This window comes from Scardinius erythrophthalmus (assembly GCF_964197995.2).
Source record: "Scardinius erythrophthalmus genome assembly, chromosome: 7".
NCBI classification, from domain to species: domain Eukaryota; kingdom Metazoa; phylum Chordata; class Actinopteri; order Cypriniformes; family Leuciscidae; genus Scardinius; species Scardinius erythrophthalmus.
In genome coordinates this window covers 5,526,111-5,546,978 of record NC_138227.1, presented here as the reverse complement: position 1 = coordinate 5,546,978, position 20,868 = coordinate 5,526,111, and the positions used below count along the sequence as shown (strand labels likewise).

Below are 20,868 nucleotides of genomic sequence, written 5' to 3'. Positions count from 1 at the left end.
TATACACATATTATAACAACACATATTATATTATATTATATTATTGTATTGTATTATATTATAATATATCATTTTTAATCTTTTTTTAATTAATTTTAATTTATGAATGTGACAGTAGAGTCAAAGGTATGAAGATATATATAATTTATTTAAATAATATTTTATATTATTTTATTTCAGCTTTATTTTAATTAACAATTTGCTTTAAATAGGTTTAGTTTTAATTAATGTATGTGGCCACAGAGTCGGTGGTGTCAAGAAGATATTATATGATATGATAAATAGACCCAATACTTGTGTACTTGCATTGAATGCATCTTCAAAAATATGCACTGAATGAAGCATGTATGAATTGGAACACACACACACACACACACACACACACACACACACACACACACACTCTCTCTCTCTCTCTCTCTCTCTCTCTCTCTCTCTGATTAGCACCTTGTTGCGCTCTGGAGTGCAAATGTCTCTCTAAAGCTCCCCTCTTCACCCCTCATTCTCTTTAATCTGTTGTTCTTTGAAGGATGGTGGTGTCAGATCTGATGTGTGTAAATGTGTTTCAGTTTGTCACAGAAAGCCGTTTGTTGTCTTGTCATGTAAAACGCCGCTGAAGTTAAAAGCTCAGAATCAAGGTGGCTTTGCTAACAGAGAAAATAAATAATTAAACTGAGGAACAGATCATGAAATGAGAAGTCAGGTGTCAGTCTCAGTATCCATCCATCCATCCAATTAAATTCGGTTCAATTCTCAGTTCAATTCTGAATCCATACTCTGGTGTGGGAAACTTTAATGATTTTTTAAACAAATAAAATGTGCTTACAGATATAGACTGCTACACACACACACAGATTTTCTGCTTATATTCTGCTGGTTTGCACATCTTGAGATCTGTCTGACAATGATATGTAGAGTGATTGATCCTGAACTGTTTGTTATGGAAATCTGTGTTTCCGTGTGTGTGTGTTGAAGCCAGAGGAAGCATATGTCTGTGTCTCAGGGCCGATTATATATTTATTGCATGGTTCTATAAACGGTTCCACTGCAGTGAAGCTTGAACTCTCGCCAGGATTGTTCCTGCATGATTCTGCTGTGCTGAAACCCTCTCAACGCAGGAGGCAAGGTTCGGCAGATGCTGGTTTAGACCTTCAGTATTTGTGGTGTAATGGTTTTGTAACTCTTTAAACAGTGTAAAAAATCTCCACCTTATTCACAAACCACATTTCAGCTCAATCAGTTGCTGAGTCATACATAATTAAAGTCCTTTCTATGTAAATTACAGTTACGTAGATTGTGCCTCATTCACTAAAGTCAACACAACTACTATTCAAGCAGTTAAAGGGGTGGTATAATGCCCTTTTCACAAGATGTAAAATAAGTCTTTGATGTCCCCAGAGTGTGTGTGTGAAGTTTTAGCTCAAAATATAAAAAATGTTAAAATGGTAAATTTTTGAGGGTGAGCAAAAATGCACCGTTTTAGTGTCTGTCCCTTTAAATGCAAATGAGCTGCTGCTCCTGGCACAGGGGGCGGAGCTTCAACAGCTTGTGTCCTTTTACCTCACACACACACATGCACTGAACATTTCAAAAACTTTTAGTCTTTTATGTTCAAACCGGAGTCAGACAATGATGGAGAGACTCAAGAAGAAGTGACAACATGTAGAAGCAACAGGACATTTCTGAACGGTTAGTTGATGAATTTATGAAGCTGATGTGTAGTTATCTTCTAGTTATTGATTGATAATCTGTAAATCGCGTTCTCGGGGGAGGGGTTTATGTAAATTCTAGGGTTGGTGATGTCACTAACCCGGGAGGAATGTGGTGTAGTCTCTACCAGCCGTTTGTTGTAGTCCTTAAAAAGCGATTTCTGTAAAAGCAAATATCTCCCTTTGCTTTGAACTTTGAGCGTTGTAACTTTGCAGATGTTGTTTATGCTCAAACAGCAACATTACACACTAACTAAAGTTAGAGAAGTCAAATCATAATCAACCACCTCTTTAAGGGGTTATATACAGTAGTGAGTTATGGTTAGTACAGTGGTTATTATTTACTCTGAGTGTGGGTTATGTTTAGTACGGGGGTTATTATTTACTCTGAGTGTGGGTTATGTTCAGTACAGTGATTATTTACTCTGAGTGTGGGTTATGTTCAGTACAGTGATTATTTACTCTGAGTGTGGGTTATGTTCAGTACAGTGATTATTTACTCTGAGTGTAGGTTATGTTTAGTACAGTGATTATTTACTCTGAGTGTGGGTTATGTTTTACTCTGAGTGTGGGTTATGTTTAGTACGGGGGTTATTATTTACTCTGAGTGTGGGTTATGTTCAGTACAGTGATTATTTACTCTGAGTGTGGGTTATGTTCAGTACAGTGATTATTTACTCTGAGTGTGGGTTATGTTCAGTACAGTGATTATTTACTCTGAGTGTGGGTTATGTTCAGTACAGTGATTATTTACTCTGAGTGTAGGTTATGTTTAGTACAGTGATTATTTACCCTGAGTGTGGGTTATGTTTTACTCTGAGTGTGGGTTATGTTTAGTACGGGGGTTATTATTTACTCTGAGTGTGGGTTATGTTCAGTACAGTGATTATTTACTCTGAGTGTGGGTTATGTTCAGTACAGTGATTATTTACTCTGAGTGTGGGTTATGTTCAGTACAGTGATTATTTACTCTGAGTGTAGGTTATGTTTAGTACAGTGATTATTTACTCTGAGTGTGGGTTATGTTTTACTCTGAGTGTGGGTTATGTTTAGTACGGGGGTTATTATTTACTCTGAGTGTGGGTTATGTTCAGTACAGTGATTATTTACTCTGAGTGTGGGTTATGTTTTACTCTGAGTGTGGGTTATGTTCAGTACAGTGATTATTTACTCTGAGTGTGGGTTATGTTTAGTACAGTGATTATTTACTCTGAGTGTGGGTTATGTTTAGTACAGTGATTATTTACTCTGAGTGTGGGTTATGTTCAGTACAGTGATTATTTACTCTGAGTGTGGGTTATGTTTAGTACAGTGATTATTTACTCTGAGTGTGGGTTATGTTCAGTATAGTGATTATTTACTCTGAGTGTGGGTTATGTTCAGTACAGTGATTATTTACTCTGAGTGTGGGTTATGTTTAGTACAGTGATTATTTACTCTGAGTGTGGGTTATGTTTAGTACAGTGATTATTTACTCTGAGTGTGGGTTATGTTTAGTACAGTGATTATTTACTCTGAGTGTGGGTTATGTTTAGTACAGTGATTATTTACTCTGAGTGTGGGTTATGTTTAGTACAGTGATTATTTACTCTGAGTGTGGGTTATGTTTAGTACAGGCGTTATTATTTACTCTGAGTGTGGGTTATGTTTAGTACAGTGATTATTTACTCTGAGTGTGGGTTATGTTTAGTACAGTGATTATTTACTCTGAGTGTGGGTTATGTTTAGTACAGTGATTATTTACTCTGAGTGTGGGTTATGTTTAGTACAGTGATTATTTACTCTGAGTGTAGGTTATGTTTAGTACAGTGATTATTTACTCTGAGTGTGGGTTATGTTTAGTACAGTGATTATTTACTCTGAGTGTGGGTTATGTTTAGTACAGTGATTATTTACTCTGAGTGTGGGTTATGTTTAGTACAGTGATTATTTACTCTGAGTGTGGGTTATGTTTAGTACAGGCGTTATTATTTACTCTGAGTGTGGGTTATGTTTAGTACAGTGATTATTTACTCTGAGTGTGGGTTATGTTTAGTACAGTGATTATTTACTCTGAGTGTGGGTTATGTTTAGTACAGGCGTTATTATTTACTCTGAGTGTGGGTTATGTTTAGTACAGTGATTATTTACTCTGAGTGTGGGTTATGTTTAGTACGGGGGTTATTATTTACTCTGAGTGTGGGTTATGTTTAGTACGGGGGTTATTATTTACTCTGAGTGTGGGTTATGTTTAGTACAGTGATTATTTACTCTGAGTGTAGGTTATGTTTAGTACGGGGGTTATTATTTACTCTGAGTGTGGGTTATGTTTAGTACGGGGGTTATTATTTACTCTGAGTGTGGGTTATGTTTAGTACAGTGATTATTTACTCTGAGTGTAGGTTATGTTTAGTACGGGGGTTATTATTTACTCTGAGTGTGGGTTATGTTTAGTACGGGGGTTATTATTTACTCTGAGTGTGGGTTATGTTTAGTACAGTGATTATTTACTCTGAGTGTGGGTTATGTTTAGTACAGTGATTATTTACTCTGAGTGTGGGTTATGTTTAGTACGGGGGTTATTATTTACTCTGAGTGTGGGTTATGTTTAGTACAGTGATTATTTACTCTGAGTGTGGGTTATGTTTAGTACAGTGATTATTTACTCTGAGTGTAGGTTATGTTTAGTACGGGGGTTATTATTTACTCTGAGTGTGGGTTATGTTTAGTACAGTGATTATTTACTCTGAGTGTGGGTTATGTTTAGTACAGTGATTATTTACTCTGAGTGTGGGTTATGTTTAGAACAGTGATTATTTACTCTGAGTGTGGGTTATGTTTAGTACGGGGGTTATTATTTACTCTGAGTGTGGGTTATGTTTAGTACGGGGGTTATTATTTACTCTGAGTGTGGGTTATGTTTAGTACGGGGGTTATTATTTACTCTGAGTGTGGGTTATGTTTAGTACGGGGGTTATTATTTACTCTGAGTGTGGGTTATGTTTAGTACAGTGATTATTTACTCTGAGTGTAGGTTATGTTTAGTACGGGGGTTATTATTTACTCTGAGTGTGGGTTATGTTTAGTACGGGGGTTATTATTTACTCTGAGTGTGGGTTATGTTTAGTACAGTGATTATTTACTCTGAGTGTGGGTTATTATTTACTCTGAGTGTGGGTTATGTTTAGTACAGTGATTATTTACTCTGAGTGTGGGTTATGTTTAGTACGGGGGTTATTATTTACTCTGAGTGTGGGTTATGTTTAGTACGGGGGTTATTATTTACTCTGAGTGTGGGTTATGTTTAGTACGGGGGTTATTATTTACTCTGAGTGTGGGTTATGTTTAGTACAGTGATTATTTACTCTGAGTGTAGGTTATGTTTAGTACGGGGGTTATTATTTACTCTGAGTGTGGGTTATGTTTAGTACAGTGATTATTTACTCTGAGTGTAGGTTATGTTTAGTACGGGGGTTATTATTTACTCTGAGTGTGGGTTATGTTTAGTACGGGGGTTATTATTTACTCTGAGTGTGGGTTATGTTTAGTACAGTGATTATTTACTCTGAGTGTGGGTTATTATTTACTCTGAGTGTGGGTTATGTTTAGTACAGTGATTATTTACTCTGAGTGTGGGTTATGTTTAGTACGGGGGTTATTATTTACTCTGAGTGTGGGTTATGTTTAGTACGGGGGTTATTATTTACTCTGAGTGTGGGTTATGTTTAGTACGGGGGTTATTATTTACTCTGAGTGTGGGTTATGTTTAGTACAGTGATTATTTACTCTGAGTGTAGGTTATGTTTAGTACGGGGGTTATTATTTACTCTGAGTGTGGGTTATGTTTAGTACGGGGGTTATTATTTACTCTGAGTGTGGGTTATGTTTAGTACAGTGATTATTTACTCTGAGTGTGGGTTATTATTTACTCTGAGTGTGGGTTATGTTTAGTACAGTGATTATTTACTCTGAGTGTGGGTTATGTTTAGTACAGTGATTATTTACTCTGAGTGTGGGTTATGTTTAGTACAGTGATTATTTACTCTGAGTGTGGGTTATGTTTAGTACGGGGGTTATTATTTACTCTGAGTGTGGGTTATGTTTAGTACAGTGATTATTTACTCTGAGTGTAGGTTATGTTTAGTACGGGGGTTATTATTTACTCTGAGTGTGGGTTATGTTTAGTACGGGGGTTATTATTTACTCTGAGTGTGGGTTATGTTTAGTACAGTGATTATTTACTCTGAGTGTGGGTTATTATTTACTCTGAGTGTGGGTTATGTTTAGTACAGTGATTATTTACTCTGAGTGTGGGTTATGTTTAGTACGGGGGTTATTATTTACTCTGAGTGTGGGTTATGTTTAGTACAGTGATTATTTACTCTGAGTGTGGGTTATTATTTACTCTGAGTGTGGGTTATGTTTAGTACAGTGATTATTTACTCTGAGTGTAGGTTATGTTTAGTACGGGGGTTATTATTTACTCTGAGTGTGGGTTATGTTTAGTACGGGGGTTATTATTTACTCTGAGTGTGGGTTATGTTTAGTACAGTGATTATTTACTCTGAGTGTGGGTTATTATTTACTCTGAGTGTGGGTTATGTTTAGTACAGTGATTATTTACTCTGAGTGTGGGTTATGTTTAGTACGGGGGTTATTATTTACTCTGAGTGTGGGTTATGTTTAGTACGGGGGTTATTATTTACTCTGAGTGTGGGTTATGTTTAGTACAGTGATTATTTACTCTGAGTGTAGGTTATGTTTAGTACGGGGGTTATTATTTACTCTGAGTGTGGGTTATGTTTAGTACGGGGGTTATTATTTACTCTGAGTGTGGGTTATGTTTAGTACAGTGATTATTTACTCTGAGTGTGGGTTATTATTTACTCTGAGTGTGGGTTATGTTTAGTACAGTGATTATTTACTCTGAGTGTGGGTTATGTTTAGTACGGGGGTTATTATTTACTCTGAGTGTGGGTTATGTTTAGTACGGGGGTTATTATTTACTCTGAGTGTGGGTTATGTTTAGTACGGGGGTTATTATTTACTCTGAGTGTGGGTTATGTTTAGTACAGGCGTTATTATTTACTCTGAGTGTGGGTTATGTTTAGTACAGGCGTTATTATTTACTCTGAGTGTAGGTTATGTTTAGTACAGTGATTATTTACTCTGAGTGTGGGTTATGTTTAGTACGGGGGTTATTATTTACTCTGAGTGTGGGTTATGTTTAGTACAGGCGTTATTGTTTACTCTGAGTGTAGGTTATGTTTAGTACAGTGATTATTTACTCTGAGTGCGGGTTATGTTTAGTACGGGGGTTAGTAAGGACTGCAGTGTTAAGTGTGTTATGGTGTTCAGTGTGTTAACTCAATATCTTTTTAAATCCCTCATTTATAAAAGCATATCAATCTGAAACTAGAACTAAGTTATCAGACACACCATTTTCACCTGTTGGTCCATAAAACAGGTGAAAAAAACACAAACACTGAACGTGTCCCTGTGTGACTGTACGGTGACCCTGAGCATCACACTCCACCGCCGCTTACATAACAGGACACATATATTGATTTCACACACCGTCTGCTTTTTCAAATGCTCTGATAGAAGAATTTGGGATGTCAAAAGAAAGTTAATTACGAAGAACTGTGATTATGTTTACGAAATTGCGTGTGTGTGTGTGTGTGTGTGTGTGTGTGTGTGTGTGTGTGTGTGTGTTTGTGTGTGTGTGTTTCCTCGCCTCGGTCCCGGCTGCGTAAATGTATTATGCAGAGTTGGGGAGTTCTGCTTAAATAATGCAGTATGCTGCAAGACTGGGCCGTGTGCGCGCGTGTGTGTGTGTGTGTGTGTGCGCGTGCGCGTGTGTGTGTACACTTCTGTATTTCAACTCATAACTCTGAAACTTCCCTGTTTCTATGGCGATAACAGGACTGTGTCCTTAATCCAGCAGATGCACACATACTTGAATACCGTGCAGTTTTGCTGTCAGGTTTCAAATGTTCATATCTACACACACTCAAACACACACACACATACACTTTTTTTTAGAGTTGTGTCAAGTAACACATTGAATTAAACTAGAAATTTAAACTAGAAGTTTTGAAGTAGAAAGACTAAAATATAATTTTATTGTAAAACTTACTCCAATAATCTTTGTTTTACTTACAAAATAAAAAAATCGAATTAATTACCAAGACTCATGATCTGAGGAAACATTCTCAAATTGTACAGGATGAGTTACACACTGAAATAACATTTCAGCGATGCATGCAGACGAATTAGAGGTGCATTCTCCTAACAAATGCAGATTCATTGCATATTCTAGATATATTCTCATAAAACATGCAAAGAACATTGAATAGTTGTTAAAGAATTCCACCATAGCAACCGAATCCTAATAAAAGAACAGCCTCTCTCTCTCTCTCTCTCTCTCTCTCTCTCTCTCTCTCTCTCTCTCTCTCTCTCTCTCTCTCTCTCTCTCTCTCTCTCTCTCTCTCTCTCTCTCTCTCTCTCTCTCTCTTCGAGTGATGTGATGAGAGAGAGAGAGAGAGACAGAGAGAAAGATAGAGTGTGTGTGTCAGATGTGAAATATAAAGCACTAAAATCCAATATGCTTTGTTGTTTATATTGACAACCATGTAAACATATTCATGCGAGTGTGTCTTCATAGCAACACCAACTCATCAAGCTTATTGCATTAATATTAATTCTCTGCAAATAAATTGAATTTGTAATATGATATGCATATTTGCTTTTCCATTTCAGCACTTTACTTTACTTTATTTATGTGTGTGTGTGTGTGTGTGTGTGTGTGTGTGTGTGTGTGTGTGTGTGTGTGTGTGTGTGTGTGTGTGTGTGTGTGTGTGTGTGTGTGTGTGTGTGTGTGTGTGTGTCTCTTGCAGGTGATGGAGCTCAAAGGTCAGATGCTTCACCTCCCTGAATCGAACTCCATCATGTTCTTGGGCTCGCCGCGTGTTGATAGGCTGGAGGAGCTCATGGGGCGGGGCTTACATCTGTCTGACATCCCTATTCATGACGCCACACGTGATGTCATTCTGGTGGGTGTGTCAAACGACATCATTAGGCTTTTAATACATCGGCTGTAAACATCATACAGCCTAAAAAATGCTGGGTTGTTTCAACCCAAATTTGGGTCAAATATGGACAAACCCAACCGTTGGGTTACAAATGTAAAATTTGGTTTGTCCATATTTGACCCAAATTTGGGTTGAAACAACCCAGCATTTTTTAGAGTGTACAGTTACTGTAGGCTAATGAATTATGCTACTTGATGGAAGAAATGTGATCATTATTATTAATAAATGTAAGTATTTATTGAATGTATGTGCCTTTCATAATATATATTTATATTGCCGTTGTTTTGGCTTCAGGTCACTATATCACTTGTGGTAAAATCCACCTTCCGTCACTTATTAAAATCATGATAGTTCCAGTTCTGGATGTCAGTGTTGTTATTGTTTACTAAAACTAAAATTGAAATAGACAGTGTTTGGGAATTTTATTGCGTTACTTCCAAAAAAGTAACTAATTGTGTTACTTAGTTACTTTTTATGAAAAGTAATGTGTTACATTACTTTTGCGTTACTTTTTCTCACCTAGGCTAGGCTTGCTGGTTTGTTTTTTAATAATAACAAAAATATATATATATTTTTGGCAAATGTTAAGGCCCTTTCACACCAAAAGTGAAATGAATAAGCCTCAGGCTGAAGGAAATGCATATTTAGTCCTGTACAGTAGAGGGCGCCGCTCAAACAAACCTTTCAGCTGCTTCCATTCTGGATTAACGAACAATAGGATACAGAAGAAGGAAGTTCAACACTCTTATTTCTAAATCTAATCTTAAGTAATTTTTGCTTATTATTATGGTTGAATTAGATCATTGAAGATCAGCAGCAAAGACATTGGTTAATAAAGTGAGATTAAATACATAAAGAATATTTATAGTATAAGTTTTGCGTAAAATTCTGAGATCGCTTTTGGCTGTTTTTATTCATTTTGAGGAATATTGAATGTTTTCGTGCAAGTGAGAGGAGTAAATGCATGTTCACATTTAGTCAAGAACTGAAATAACCATCATGTTTACACACACACAACACCTCCTCACTTTATTTCTCTCAACACGAGGACAAGAGAGCTGTCAGTCAATAAATGTGAAAAAGTAACTTGCGTTACTTATTTGAAAAAGTAACTGGGATATTTTGTTGTAAATTGAAAAAGTAATGCATTACTTTACTAGTTACTTGGAAAAGTAATCTGATTACGTAACTCAAGTTACTTGTAATAAGTTAAACACAACTCTGGAAATGAATTACTCATAACTAGTAACGTATCACATTACTTTTCATAAAAAGTAACGCAATTAGTTACTTTTTTGGGAGTAACCCAATATTGTAATGCATTACTTTTAAAAGTAACTTTCCCCAACACTGCTCGTAACTGATGACTTGTGTAGGTTGGCGAACAGGAGAAAGCTCAGGATTTTGTTGTAAATTGAAAAAGAAATGCGTTACTTTATTAGTTACTTGAAAAAGTAATCTGATTATGTAACTCAAGTTACTTGTAATGAGTTGCACACAACACTGGAAATGAATATCTGGAATATCTGATGACTTGTTTAGGTTTGCGAACAGGCGAATGCTCAGGATTTTTGTTGTAAAATTGAAAGAGAAATCGTTACTTTACTAGTTACTTGAAAAAGTAATCTGATTACATACCTCAAGTTACTTGTAATGAGTTACACACAACACTGGAAATGAATATCTGATGACTTGTGTAGGTTGGCGAACAGGCGAAAGCTCAGGATGGACTGAAGAAGCGGATGGATAAACTGAAAGCCACGCTGGAGAAAACACACCAGGCTCTAGAGGAGGAGAAGCGCAGGACCGTGGACTTGCTGTACTCTATTTTCCCGGGAGACGTGGCTCAGAGACTGTGGCAGGGACTCCCAGTTCAGGCCAAGAAGTTTGATGATGTGACGATGCTGTTCTCGGACATTGTGGGCTTCACCGCAGTGTGTGCGCAGTGTACGCCGATGCAGGTCATCAGCATGCTGAACGAGCTCTACACACGCTTCGACTACCAGTGCGGGATACTGGATGTCTACAAGGTAAACACACACACACACACACACACACACACACACACACAGATACTGCACATCTGTTTATCTATCCATTATTATCTATCTATCTATCTATCTATCTATCTATCTATCTATCTATCTATCTATCTATCTATCTATCTATCTATCGTTCTATCGTTCTATCGTTCTATTTATTGTTCTATCAATCAATCTATCTATCTATCTATCTATCTATCTATCTATCTATCTATCTATCTATCTATCTATCTATCTATCTATCTATCTATCTATCTATCTATCTATCTATCTATCTATCTATCTATCTATCTATCTATCTATCTATCCATCCATCCATCCATCCATCCATCCATCCATCCATCTGTCTATCATCTATCTATCGTTCTATCTATCGTTCTATATATCTATTTATCGGTCTATCAATCTATATCTATCTATCTATCTATCTATCTATCTATCTATCTATCTATCTATCTATCTATCTATCTATCGTTCTATCTATCTATCTATCGTTCTATATCATTCTATTGTTGTATCTATTGTTCTTTCCATCCACCCATCCATCCATACATCCGCAATATCCTAACAACGCCCTAGCAACCATCCAGAAAAACCTAGCAACTACTCTAAACTCCCTAGCAACCATCCTGCATCCACCCTAGCAATCGCATAGAAACCCCCTAGCAACCTTTATCCTCTATGTATGACCTTAAACTTTCAAACATTGTCATGAAAACTTTACACATCTAGTTTCAGTTGATTATTTTCATCCTCTCTCTGACCCTTACAGTGAAGTTCGCTGTTTATCTAGTCTCCAAAAACAAGAAACTACACTATACTGCATGAAGTCTATTTGAGGAACATTAAAAGTTTTGCACTGTGACATTATTTTAAGTGTTTAATAGTCAGTGCCATGATGTGGACAAAATAGTGTTTGTTATTCTAACTTATGTTGATTTAAAATCAAATATTAAAATAATTTTTATAGTAAAACTGTTCATTGTTTTGATTTGTAATACTCCACTACATCAAAGTTCTGCTCTGGGCCGTCATGACAGTTTAAAAGCCTTTAGTTCAACAAGCTGATCTTTAAAACACCGATACGTGTTCAATGAAAAGGCACTTAGCGAGTGTATGTCAATAAATTGGCATTATAAATGGTGGCAATCCATTACTGCAACTATAAGTGTGTGTGTGTGTGTGTGTGTGTGTGTGTGTGTGTGTGTGTGTGTGTGTGTGTGTGTGTGTGTGTGTGTGTGTGTGTGTGTGTGTGTGTGTGTGTGTGTGTGTGTGTGTGTGTGTGTGTGTGTGTGTGTGTGTGTGTGCGTGCTGCTGACGTCAGCACTGAACCACACAAATACACACAGTTTCTGTAGCCTGTATGCAAATGCCATTTGCTCTCACCTTGTTGTTGTGATTCCTCCGCTGTGCATCAGTCTGTCTCAAGAGAGAAATATTAATATTCATGTGTCCATCACCTGCTTTGTGTTAAGTGTTATTCATCAGAGAGCGCTTATAATCTGACAGCAGCCGCCTGTGAACGTCAAGAGGCTGAATCTGAGCGTGTGTGTGTGTGTGCATGTGTGTGTCAGGGAAAGCAAGAATTGACAAAAATGTAAATGTGTACCTTGAAATGCAATGTAAGTCGCTTTGGATAAAAGTGTCTGCCACATGTATAAATGTAAATGTGTGTGTGTGAAAAACGTGTGTGTGAAAAACAGAAAAACGTGTGTGTAAGCTTGACAGGGTGAATCTCACAAAGACACAACTTACATTTCACCCCAAAATCAAAAGGAAATAAATTCTATCTTGCATAAACAAGGTGAAGTGTATTTTATATATTAGGTTATATATATATATATATATATATATACATACATACACACACACACACCCCTGGGCAAAATTGTATGACAATTGTATTTTATCAGACAATAACTACTCAAGATTTTGCTTTAGTATAATTTTCAGGACAATTAGGGCCGGAAGCTTTTTTTGGGACATCTGGTCACCCTAATTACGCTGCTTCCTGATATCTCGTGCGCAAACACACATAACCTATATTCATATATATATAAAACAGTTATGTCCGGTGGAACGATGTATTAATTAACTTCAGATTGGATTGTGTTGGTAATAGACACTTATCTAACGCTAAAAGATGTTTCTCCTCTAACAAGTGCTGTCGATCTCCTCTCAGATCTGAATGGTGTGTGTGAAACACTTGTTTTGCCACAGACTCGTTCCAGCGTCTAGAACGCAACTGATGCTTTTTCAAGCGTCTCCATACTTGACAAACCGCGGAAAACTACTTTTAAACAGGAAATATTTACTCACATATTTACAGCGGGTCTATCCGCACGGGATTTGGATCACCTGAGGTCATTCTCCCTGACCTTTTACTGAAGGTAAAAGTCGCCATAATGATCACTGAGATGAGACTTTCGGACGGGACTAAAATCACAGAGAAGCTCTGGTAATTATTACTTTACCACTAGTCCCGTCTGAATAGGGCTTAAGAAAATTAATGTGGTTCAGATAACGTAATATTTTGAGTTTCTATTAATTAAACCAATTTTCTTCATTGCATTAACTCAATTTTTTTTTTCAATGAACTAAAAATTTGAAGGCAACCAGGTAACTTTCTTTTTTTAGTTAAACCAACAATTATTTTCTATTTTTACAGTGTAGGGCATTAATCTGGAGAACTACTTACAGGCATATGAGACCCTGGATCACGTCACCAGTCACATGTCGCACGGGTATATCTGTGGCAATAGCCAACAATACATAGTACGGGTCAAAATTATCGATTTTTCTTTTATGCCAAAAATCATGAGGATATTCAGTAAAGATCATGTTCCATGAAGATATTTAGTAAATTTCCTACCGTAAATATATAAAACATGTATTTGTGTGAGTGAATGCTGCACAATCGCCAACATAAATGAACAACTTTAAAGGAGATTTTCTCAATGTTTCGATTTTTTTGCTCCCTCAGATTCCAGATTTACAATAGTTGTGTCTCGACCAAATATTGTCCTATCATAACAAACCACACATCAATGGAAAGCTCATTTACTCAGCTTTCAGATGATGTATAAATCTCAATTTCAACAAACTGACCCATGTGACTGGTTGTGTGGTCCAGGGTCACATATATATGTGTGTGTGTGTGTGTGTGTGTGTACAGTAAAAGCTGCTCTCTCTCCGCAGATCGAGACGATAGGTGATGCGTACTGCGTGGCGGGCGGCTTGCACAGGAAGATCGACAGTCACGCCAAGCCGATCGCACTCATGGCCCTGAAGATGATGGAGCTGTCCGGGGAAGTGCTCACGCCTGATGGGAAGCCAATCAAGGTGAACCAGTGCTGACGTTTCGGAAACTAGTCAAGTCTTCTTTATTTATATACAATACAGATCGTTTCAAAGGAGCTGCACAGAAAGCTCTACTAACACAATAGTGCTGTTATTACTGAGCTGATGTCAGTTCAGTATGGCTAAGTTATTCTACTGTACTATTTTTTTGCAGTATGCATATTCTGCCTAGTGTACAATTCTCTGTTTCTATTAAAATACCCATTAGACACACTTATTTGCGGTATGATAATATGTTGAGTAATGCTAGCTCACACAAGGTGGGATACAATATCCCATAATACAGTGCACGTGACTTAATCTTTCCTTTTGACTTCGTTCTTGACTGATTATTTGACCAACCTACCAAAATTTTTTTTTTTATTATTGTATTAAGATTGCCACAATATGTATATATGAGTTTCCATCAATTTGTTTTTGATGATTGTACAACACTAAATTAAACATGCAACGAAGTCATGTGACCAAAATGTCGAATTTTTTTGTGTGTGTGTGTAGCAGAGCTAGTGTGGATTCAGGGATGTGAGTCGCACTAAAGTGACACAATAGGGTTTCATGAGATGCGTTCATGTTTCTGATGTCATTAAGCTTGTGTGTGTTGTGTGTTAAAACATGCTTTTCTATTAGCATTTGTTCATTGTGCATGATGGCGGAGCCACGGTATAATGTGTCTAACGGTGGCACACTCGTGTGTGTGTGTGGTTGTGTGAAGGGTCTTGTGTTTAAACTCACTGTGGCGACGGAGTGGAATCTGGTCGCCATGGAGACGGCGGAACACTCCAAGTGCTTGGCGCTAATTGATTGCTACATTGTTGCTCTTTTCTCCCATTTAGAGGGAGTCAACGAGCGAATCTGTGTGTGTGTGTGTGTGTGTGTGTGTGTGTGTGTGTGTGTGTGTGTGTGTGTGTGTGTGTGTGTGTGTGTGTGTGTGTGTAGAAGCTTAGAAGCATCTCTGGGCATGTTGTGCCACGTCTATATTGTAATGAATGCAGAAATGATTGTGTTTGTTTGTTTATTTGGTAACACTTTACACTACCTGAGTTAACATGAACTAAGAATGAACAATACTTCTTCAGCATTTATTAATATTAGTTCATATTAATTTCATCATTTACTAATACGTTATTAAAATCAAAGGTTGTATTTGTTAACGTTAGTTAATGCACTGTGAACTAACATGAACAAACAATGAACAGCTGTATTTTTATTAACATTAAATAAATTAGAGATTAATAAATGATTAATAAATGCTGTATTGCTCAATATTAGTTCATGTTAGTTAATACGTTCACTAATGAACCTTATTGTAAAGTGTTACCGTTTAGGTAAACATAGTAAATAGTACAACACTGTTGCATGCATTGGGTTTCTTAAGAGCCTCTACTGTAGTCTAGTCTGTTGCGTGATTGACAGCACTGTCGGCGTGACAACAAGGCCATGAATAATATCAGGGTCGTCGCCGCGGGCGACCATGCATCATCATTAAATGTGAGTGTGTGTATATTGGTGGACTCTCTGTGACATGAGGGCGGCAGTAATAAGATGCCCTTTCGATAACGCCGCTGTTTATGAGCAGTTAGTAATAGGCCTTTATGTGTGGTTCTCGTGTCTGAAGCCACTGTCAGTGACATTAGATTCATTAGATCCCGGCAATTAAGCAGATCTGCTGTGATCTGTCCTATTCCGTCCTGAGTTTGATTGACAGCTGTCAGTCACACTGCTGCCCTTGTGAATCCTTTTCCAGCACTTGGGGTGTGTGTGTGTGTTGCACTCTTGACAGTATTGGCTCTTCTCTAGAGTTTCCATGGCGATGCTAGTGTGTGTTAGGTTGTTAAAGGTACACACACACACACGCTCATATCAGCTCTGTTACAAAACCCAGATATCATTTTTTTAAGGCATCATAGGCTGTTGAAAAAGATTAGCTGCGAAATGATGATGTCTTATTAGAAATCTCATTTTAGCTAAAACATAAAGCAGCACTGCATGTATTCTTCATGGATAATGCAATCCCAGAATGCATTGCGACGAATGAAAGAATGCATGTGAGGAGCTCGCCCCTTTGCGTGTGTTGCTAACACTTCAAAATATGCACAATCAATACATACCATATACAAATATTAGTTGAAATATTTTATTTTTAATGGCATTGAAATTATTTTTAATAATACTGTTTGGTATTGAATTAAATGTGTTACTCTTTGTTGAGAGAAATCTGGACTGTATCATTTAATACTGAGAAATATTGATACAAATAGAATAATAATCGACTTTTTGCCCAATATTTGTTATTTTTTGCGTCGTTACACTGGAAAAAAATATTTTTGCTCCTTGTTCAGTTTGCCTAATCCAAGCTAAAAATGACAATTGTTGAACATTTAATCGCAACTCAATTGTATTGTGTTCAGTGCACTTAAACTAATTTTTGTGTGTTGCATTAATCGAAACTGCATGGTAGAGCTGCACGATTCATCGTTAAAAGATCGCAACACCCACGTGATCTTATTCCTAAATAACGATGATTCTCCTTTGATAAGATCACAGCAGAACATTCAGATCCAGAGAGCGCAGTTGTTCAACCACACAGTATCATTATTTCTGTTACACATATTCAAATCTCAGAGTTTATAGTTTGTACATGAACAATGATGTCTACAGGTAAAGAAAATCATCTTTTGAAAGTAACTTATAAATAAATAACGATTGCATCGATTACATTGTTACACCAGTAGGTGGCGACAAGTGACTGTATTTGTCATTGAATCATTCATTCAAAAGATTCGTTCAAAAACGCTGATGTAATCAGTAATGAAACAAGTGAAGTGAGTCATTGAATCATTCATTCAACCGATTTTTTTTTTAAAGAATTCATTCAGATTAATTAAATAATTGAGGGACTAAATGTTGAGGTTATGTGATATTTATAGGTAAAGACAAAGACCTGTTAGTGTTTAATGTTCAGTTATGTTGTTGTTGAGTTTGTGTTTTTGAAGACTGTGTGGTTATAATCGTGCTGAAGAGAAGAAGTGAGGTTAGGATGGTTATAACTGGTTAACTCTATTGTTTGATGTTTCATTCAATGAAAATATCTGTGCTAATATCAGTTCAGTGACAAACTAAATATCCATTTCTAAAATTAATGGTGCACACATGAACGACACCACAAAGTCATAAATACAAGTGGGAACTCTGAACTTTATCTGATATTCCAAGTTGGGCGTGTGTACAAAATATGGTGGACACAATAGATAACTACAAAACAATGAAACTATAAGTCGCATGTACACTATGCAATAGTATTGTGCATTAATGATAGAATATAGACCAATTTCTGAGTGAAAAAGTTCAATCCTAAACTAATTTTTTCCAGTGTATTTGATTTCTAATTGAAGAATTTTGCAACTGACTCTACAGCTGCATTGAAGCGATCTGTATTGCATAAAGCGCTATATAAATAAACTTGAGTTTTCTCTTCATCTGTGCAGCTGAGGATCGGCATCCACTCCGGCTCAGTTCTGGCTGGAGTCGTCGGAGTGATGATGCCTCGCTACTGTCTGTTTGGAAACAACGTCACGCTGGCCAGCAAGTTTGAGTCGGGCAGTCACCCGCGCTGCATCAACGTCAGCCCCAGCACATACCAGTGAGAACACACACACACACAATCACACCCACTCCACTGATGTGTGACTCTGCTGCAGTGGAGACAGTCACACCTGTTTCTATGGCAACCTGCTTCTGTCGAGATCGTTAAGGATGATACTCTGCAGTCAAGTGCAGCTCTGAAGATCTGCTCTCACACACACACACACACACACACACACGTGTTTCAATATGCACCAATGAGCACCTGTTTTTGCAGACATCTACACTCAACATGAATAATTATGCATAGACGAACAAACACTCATGTTCACGCTTACACACACTCGACATCAAGCGCAGAGATAGACCCACACATGCACTCACTTATGTGCATATAAAACACACACACACACACACACACACGTGCACGCTTACACACACTCGACATCAAGCACACAGGCACACTTATATGCATATAAAACACAGACACACACACAAGTGCACGCTTACACACACTCGGCATCAAGCACACAGGCACACTTATATGCACATATAAAACACACACACATGTATGCTTACACACACTCAACATCAAGCATACATGCACACACTTATATGAATATTAAACACACACACACACACACACATACATGTGCACGCTTAGTCGCTTACACACACTCGACAGAAAACATCCAAAATACAGTTTTGTTTGCACTTTAACCGTGTGCATCTGTAGATTTCAATGGCGATACAAATCTTTAATGGCTGTTTTCTTAAAATTAGTTTTTCTCCACTTCAGCAACACTTACATCAAACTTGAGTTTTATCCCATCATTTACTCACCCTGAATCCATCCTAGGTATACATGACTTTCTTCTTTCAGATGAAAACTATCTGAGTTATATTAAATTATATCTTGGCTCTTCAGCTTTATAATGGCAGTGAATGGAGGATGAGATTTTGAAGCCCAAAAAAGTGCATCCCTCCATCATAAAAGTGCATCTCTCCATCATAAAAGTGCATCCCGCCATCATAAAAGTGCATCCCTCCATCATAAAAGTGCATCCATCCATCATAAAAGTGCATCCATCCATCATAAAAGTGCATCCCTCCATCATAAAAGTGCATCTCTCCATCATAAAAGTGCATCCCGCCATCATAAAAGTGCATCCCTCCATCATAAAAGTGCATCCATCCATCATAAAAGTGCATCCATCCATCATAAAAGTGCATCCCTCCATCATTAAAGTGCATCTATCCATCATAAAAGTGCATCTCTCCATCATAAAAGTGCATCTCTCCATCATAAAAGTGCATCTATCATCATAAAAGTGCATCCCTCCATCATAAAAGTGCATCTATCCATCATAAAAGTGCATCTCTCCATCATAAAGTGCATCTGTCATCATAAAAGTGCATCTATCATCATTAAAGTGCATCTATCCATCATAAAAGTGCATCTCTCCATCATAAAGTGCATCTATCATCATAAAAGTGCATCTATCATCATAAAAGTGCATCCCTCCATCATAAAAGTGCATTCCTCCATCATAAAGTGCATCCCTCCATCATAAAAGTGAATCCTTCCATCATAATAGTGCATCCCTCCATCATAAAAGTGCATCTATCCATCATAATAGTGCATCCCTCCATCATAATAGTGCATCCCGCCATCATAAAAGTGCATCCCTCCATCATAAAAGTGCATCCATCCATCATAAAAGTGCATCCATCCATCATAAAAGTGCATCCCTCCATCATTAAAGTGCATCTATCCATCATAAAAGTGCATCCCTCCATCATAAAAGTGCATCCATCCATCATAAAAGTGCATCCCTCCATCATTAAAGTGCATCTATCCATCATAAAAGTGCATCTCTCCATCATAAAAGTGCATCTATCATCATAAAAGTGCATCTATCATCATAAAAGTGCATCCCTCCATCATAAAAGTGCATTCCTCCATCATAAAGTGCATCCCTCCATCATAAAAGTGCATCTATCCATCATAAAAGTGCATCCTTCCATCATAAAAGTGCATCCCTCCATCATCCCTCCATCATAAAAGTGCATCCCTCCATCATAAAAGTGCATCTATCATCATAAAAGTGCATCTATCATCATAAGTGCATCCCTCCATCATAAAAGTGCATCCCTCCATCATAAAAGTGCATATATCATCATAAAAGTGCATCCCTCCATCATAAAAGTGCATCCCTCCATCATAAAAGTGCATATATCATCATAAAAGTGCATCCCTCCATCATAAAAGTGCTCCGCACAGCTCCGGGGGGTTAATAAAGGCCTTCTGAGGTGAAGCCATGTGTTTTAGAAAATATCCATATTTTAAAACTTTATAAACTATTATTACTGGCTTCCGGTAACTGCCGTACGCTTGTTCACAAGAGTCGAGTTTCAGCTGAAGGGTGACCTCTGACCCAACGTAAAAACCCATTGCTTTGCTTCTGAAGGCCTTTATTAACCCGTATCTAACCCTTACAGAAAACTTTTTGACTTATAATTAAAACAAACATACATTATATTAGTTTTTCTATATGTAGTTTTTTGTCAGATTTATCTCATGTATATTTACTTTCTTTTCCATTTGCTTCCCCCTCGTTCCTCAGACTCCTGCGTGACGACCGCTCGTTCACCTTCATCCCTCGCTCCAGGCAGGAGCTTCCCGACAACTTCCCCAAAGAGATCCCGGGAATCTGCTATTTCCTGGAGGCGGGGAAATGCCAGAGCCACCCCTCCCTCACCAGCACTCGCTCCGCCCCCATCCGGAAAGTGTCCTATAACATTGGGACCATGTTTCTACGGGAGACTAGCCTCTGAGATGGCCCCGCCCATTCGCTATGACATCACTTCCTGTAGACTAGTGTTGCCTGTGGCAACTTGTTGCCCCGCCTCTCGACCGGAGCGTTCGTCCTTAGAGGCGGGAACTCACACGAAAGGGGGCGGAGACAATGGCCCCGCCCTTTAAAGGAGCCATGGATAATTGTGTTCTGAAAATACAATAAAAACAAATATATATATATAGATATATATTTAAAATAAAGCCTTCTGCTCAACGACATAGCCAAACAAAGACATTCATGT

General features: G+C 37.6%; 1 protein-coding gene across 1 annotated transcript in view; it reads left to right on the top strand.

Annotated features, from left to right (window-relative positions):
- The window catches only part of gucy1a2 (guanylate cyclase 1, soluble, alpha 2), a gene marked incomplete at both ends in the record, with an annotated part of 39,595 nt that extends 18,991 nt beyond the window's left edge, over positions 1 to 20,604 (top strand). The window contains 5 exons of the mRNA XM_081371593.1: positions 8,588 to 8,743; positions 10,483 to 10,812; positions 14,023 to 14,166; positions 17,670 to 17,824; positions 20,394 to 20,604. Coding sequence (XP_081227719.1) covers positions 8,588 to 8,743; positions 10,483 to 10,812; positions 14,023 to 14,166; positions 17,670 to 17,824; positions 20,394 to 20,604 — 996 coding nt within the window. The remainder of the gene's footprint in view (positions 1 to 8,587; positions 8,744 to 10,482; positions 10,813 to 14,022; positions 14,167 to 17,669; positions 17,825 to 20,393) is intronic.
- Positions 20,605 to 20,868: the final 264 nt, after the last annotated feature.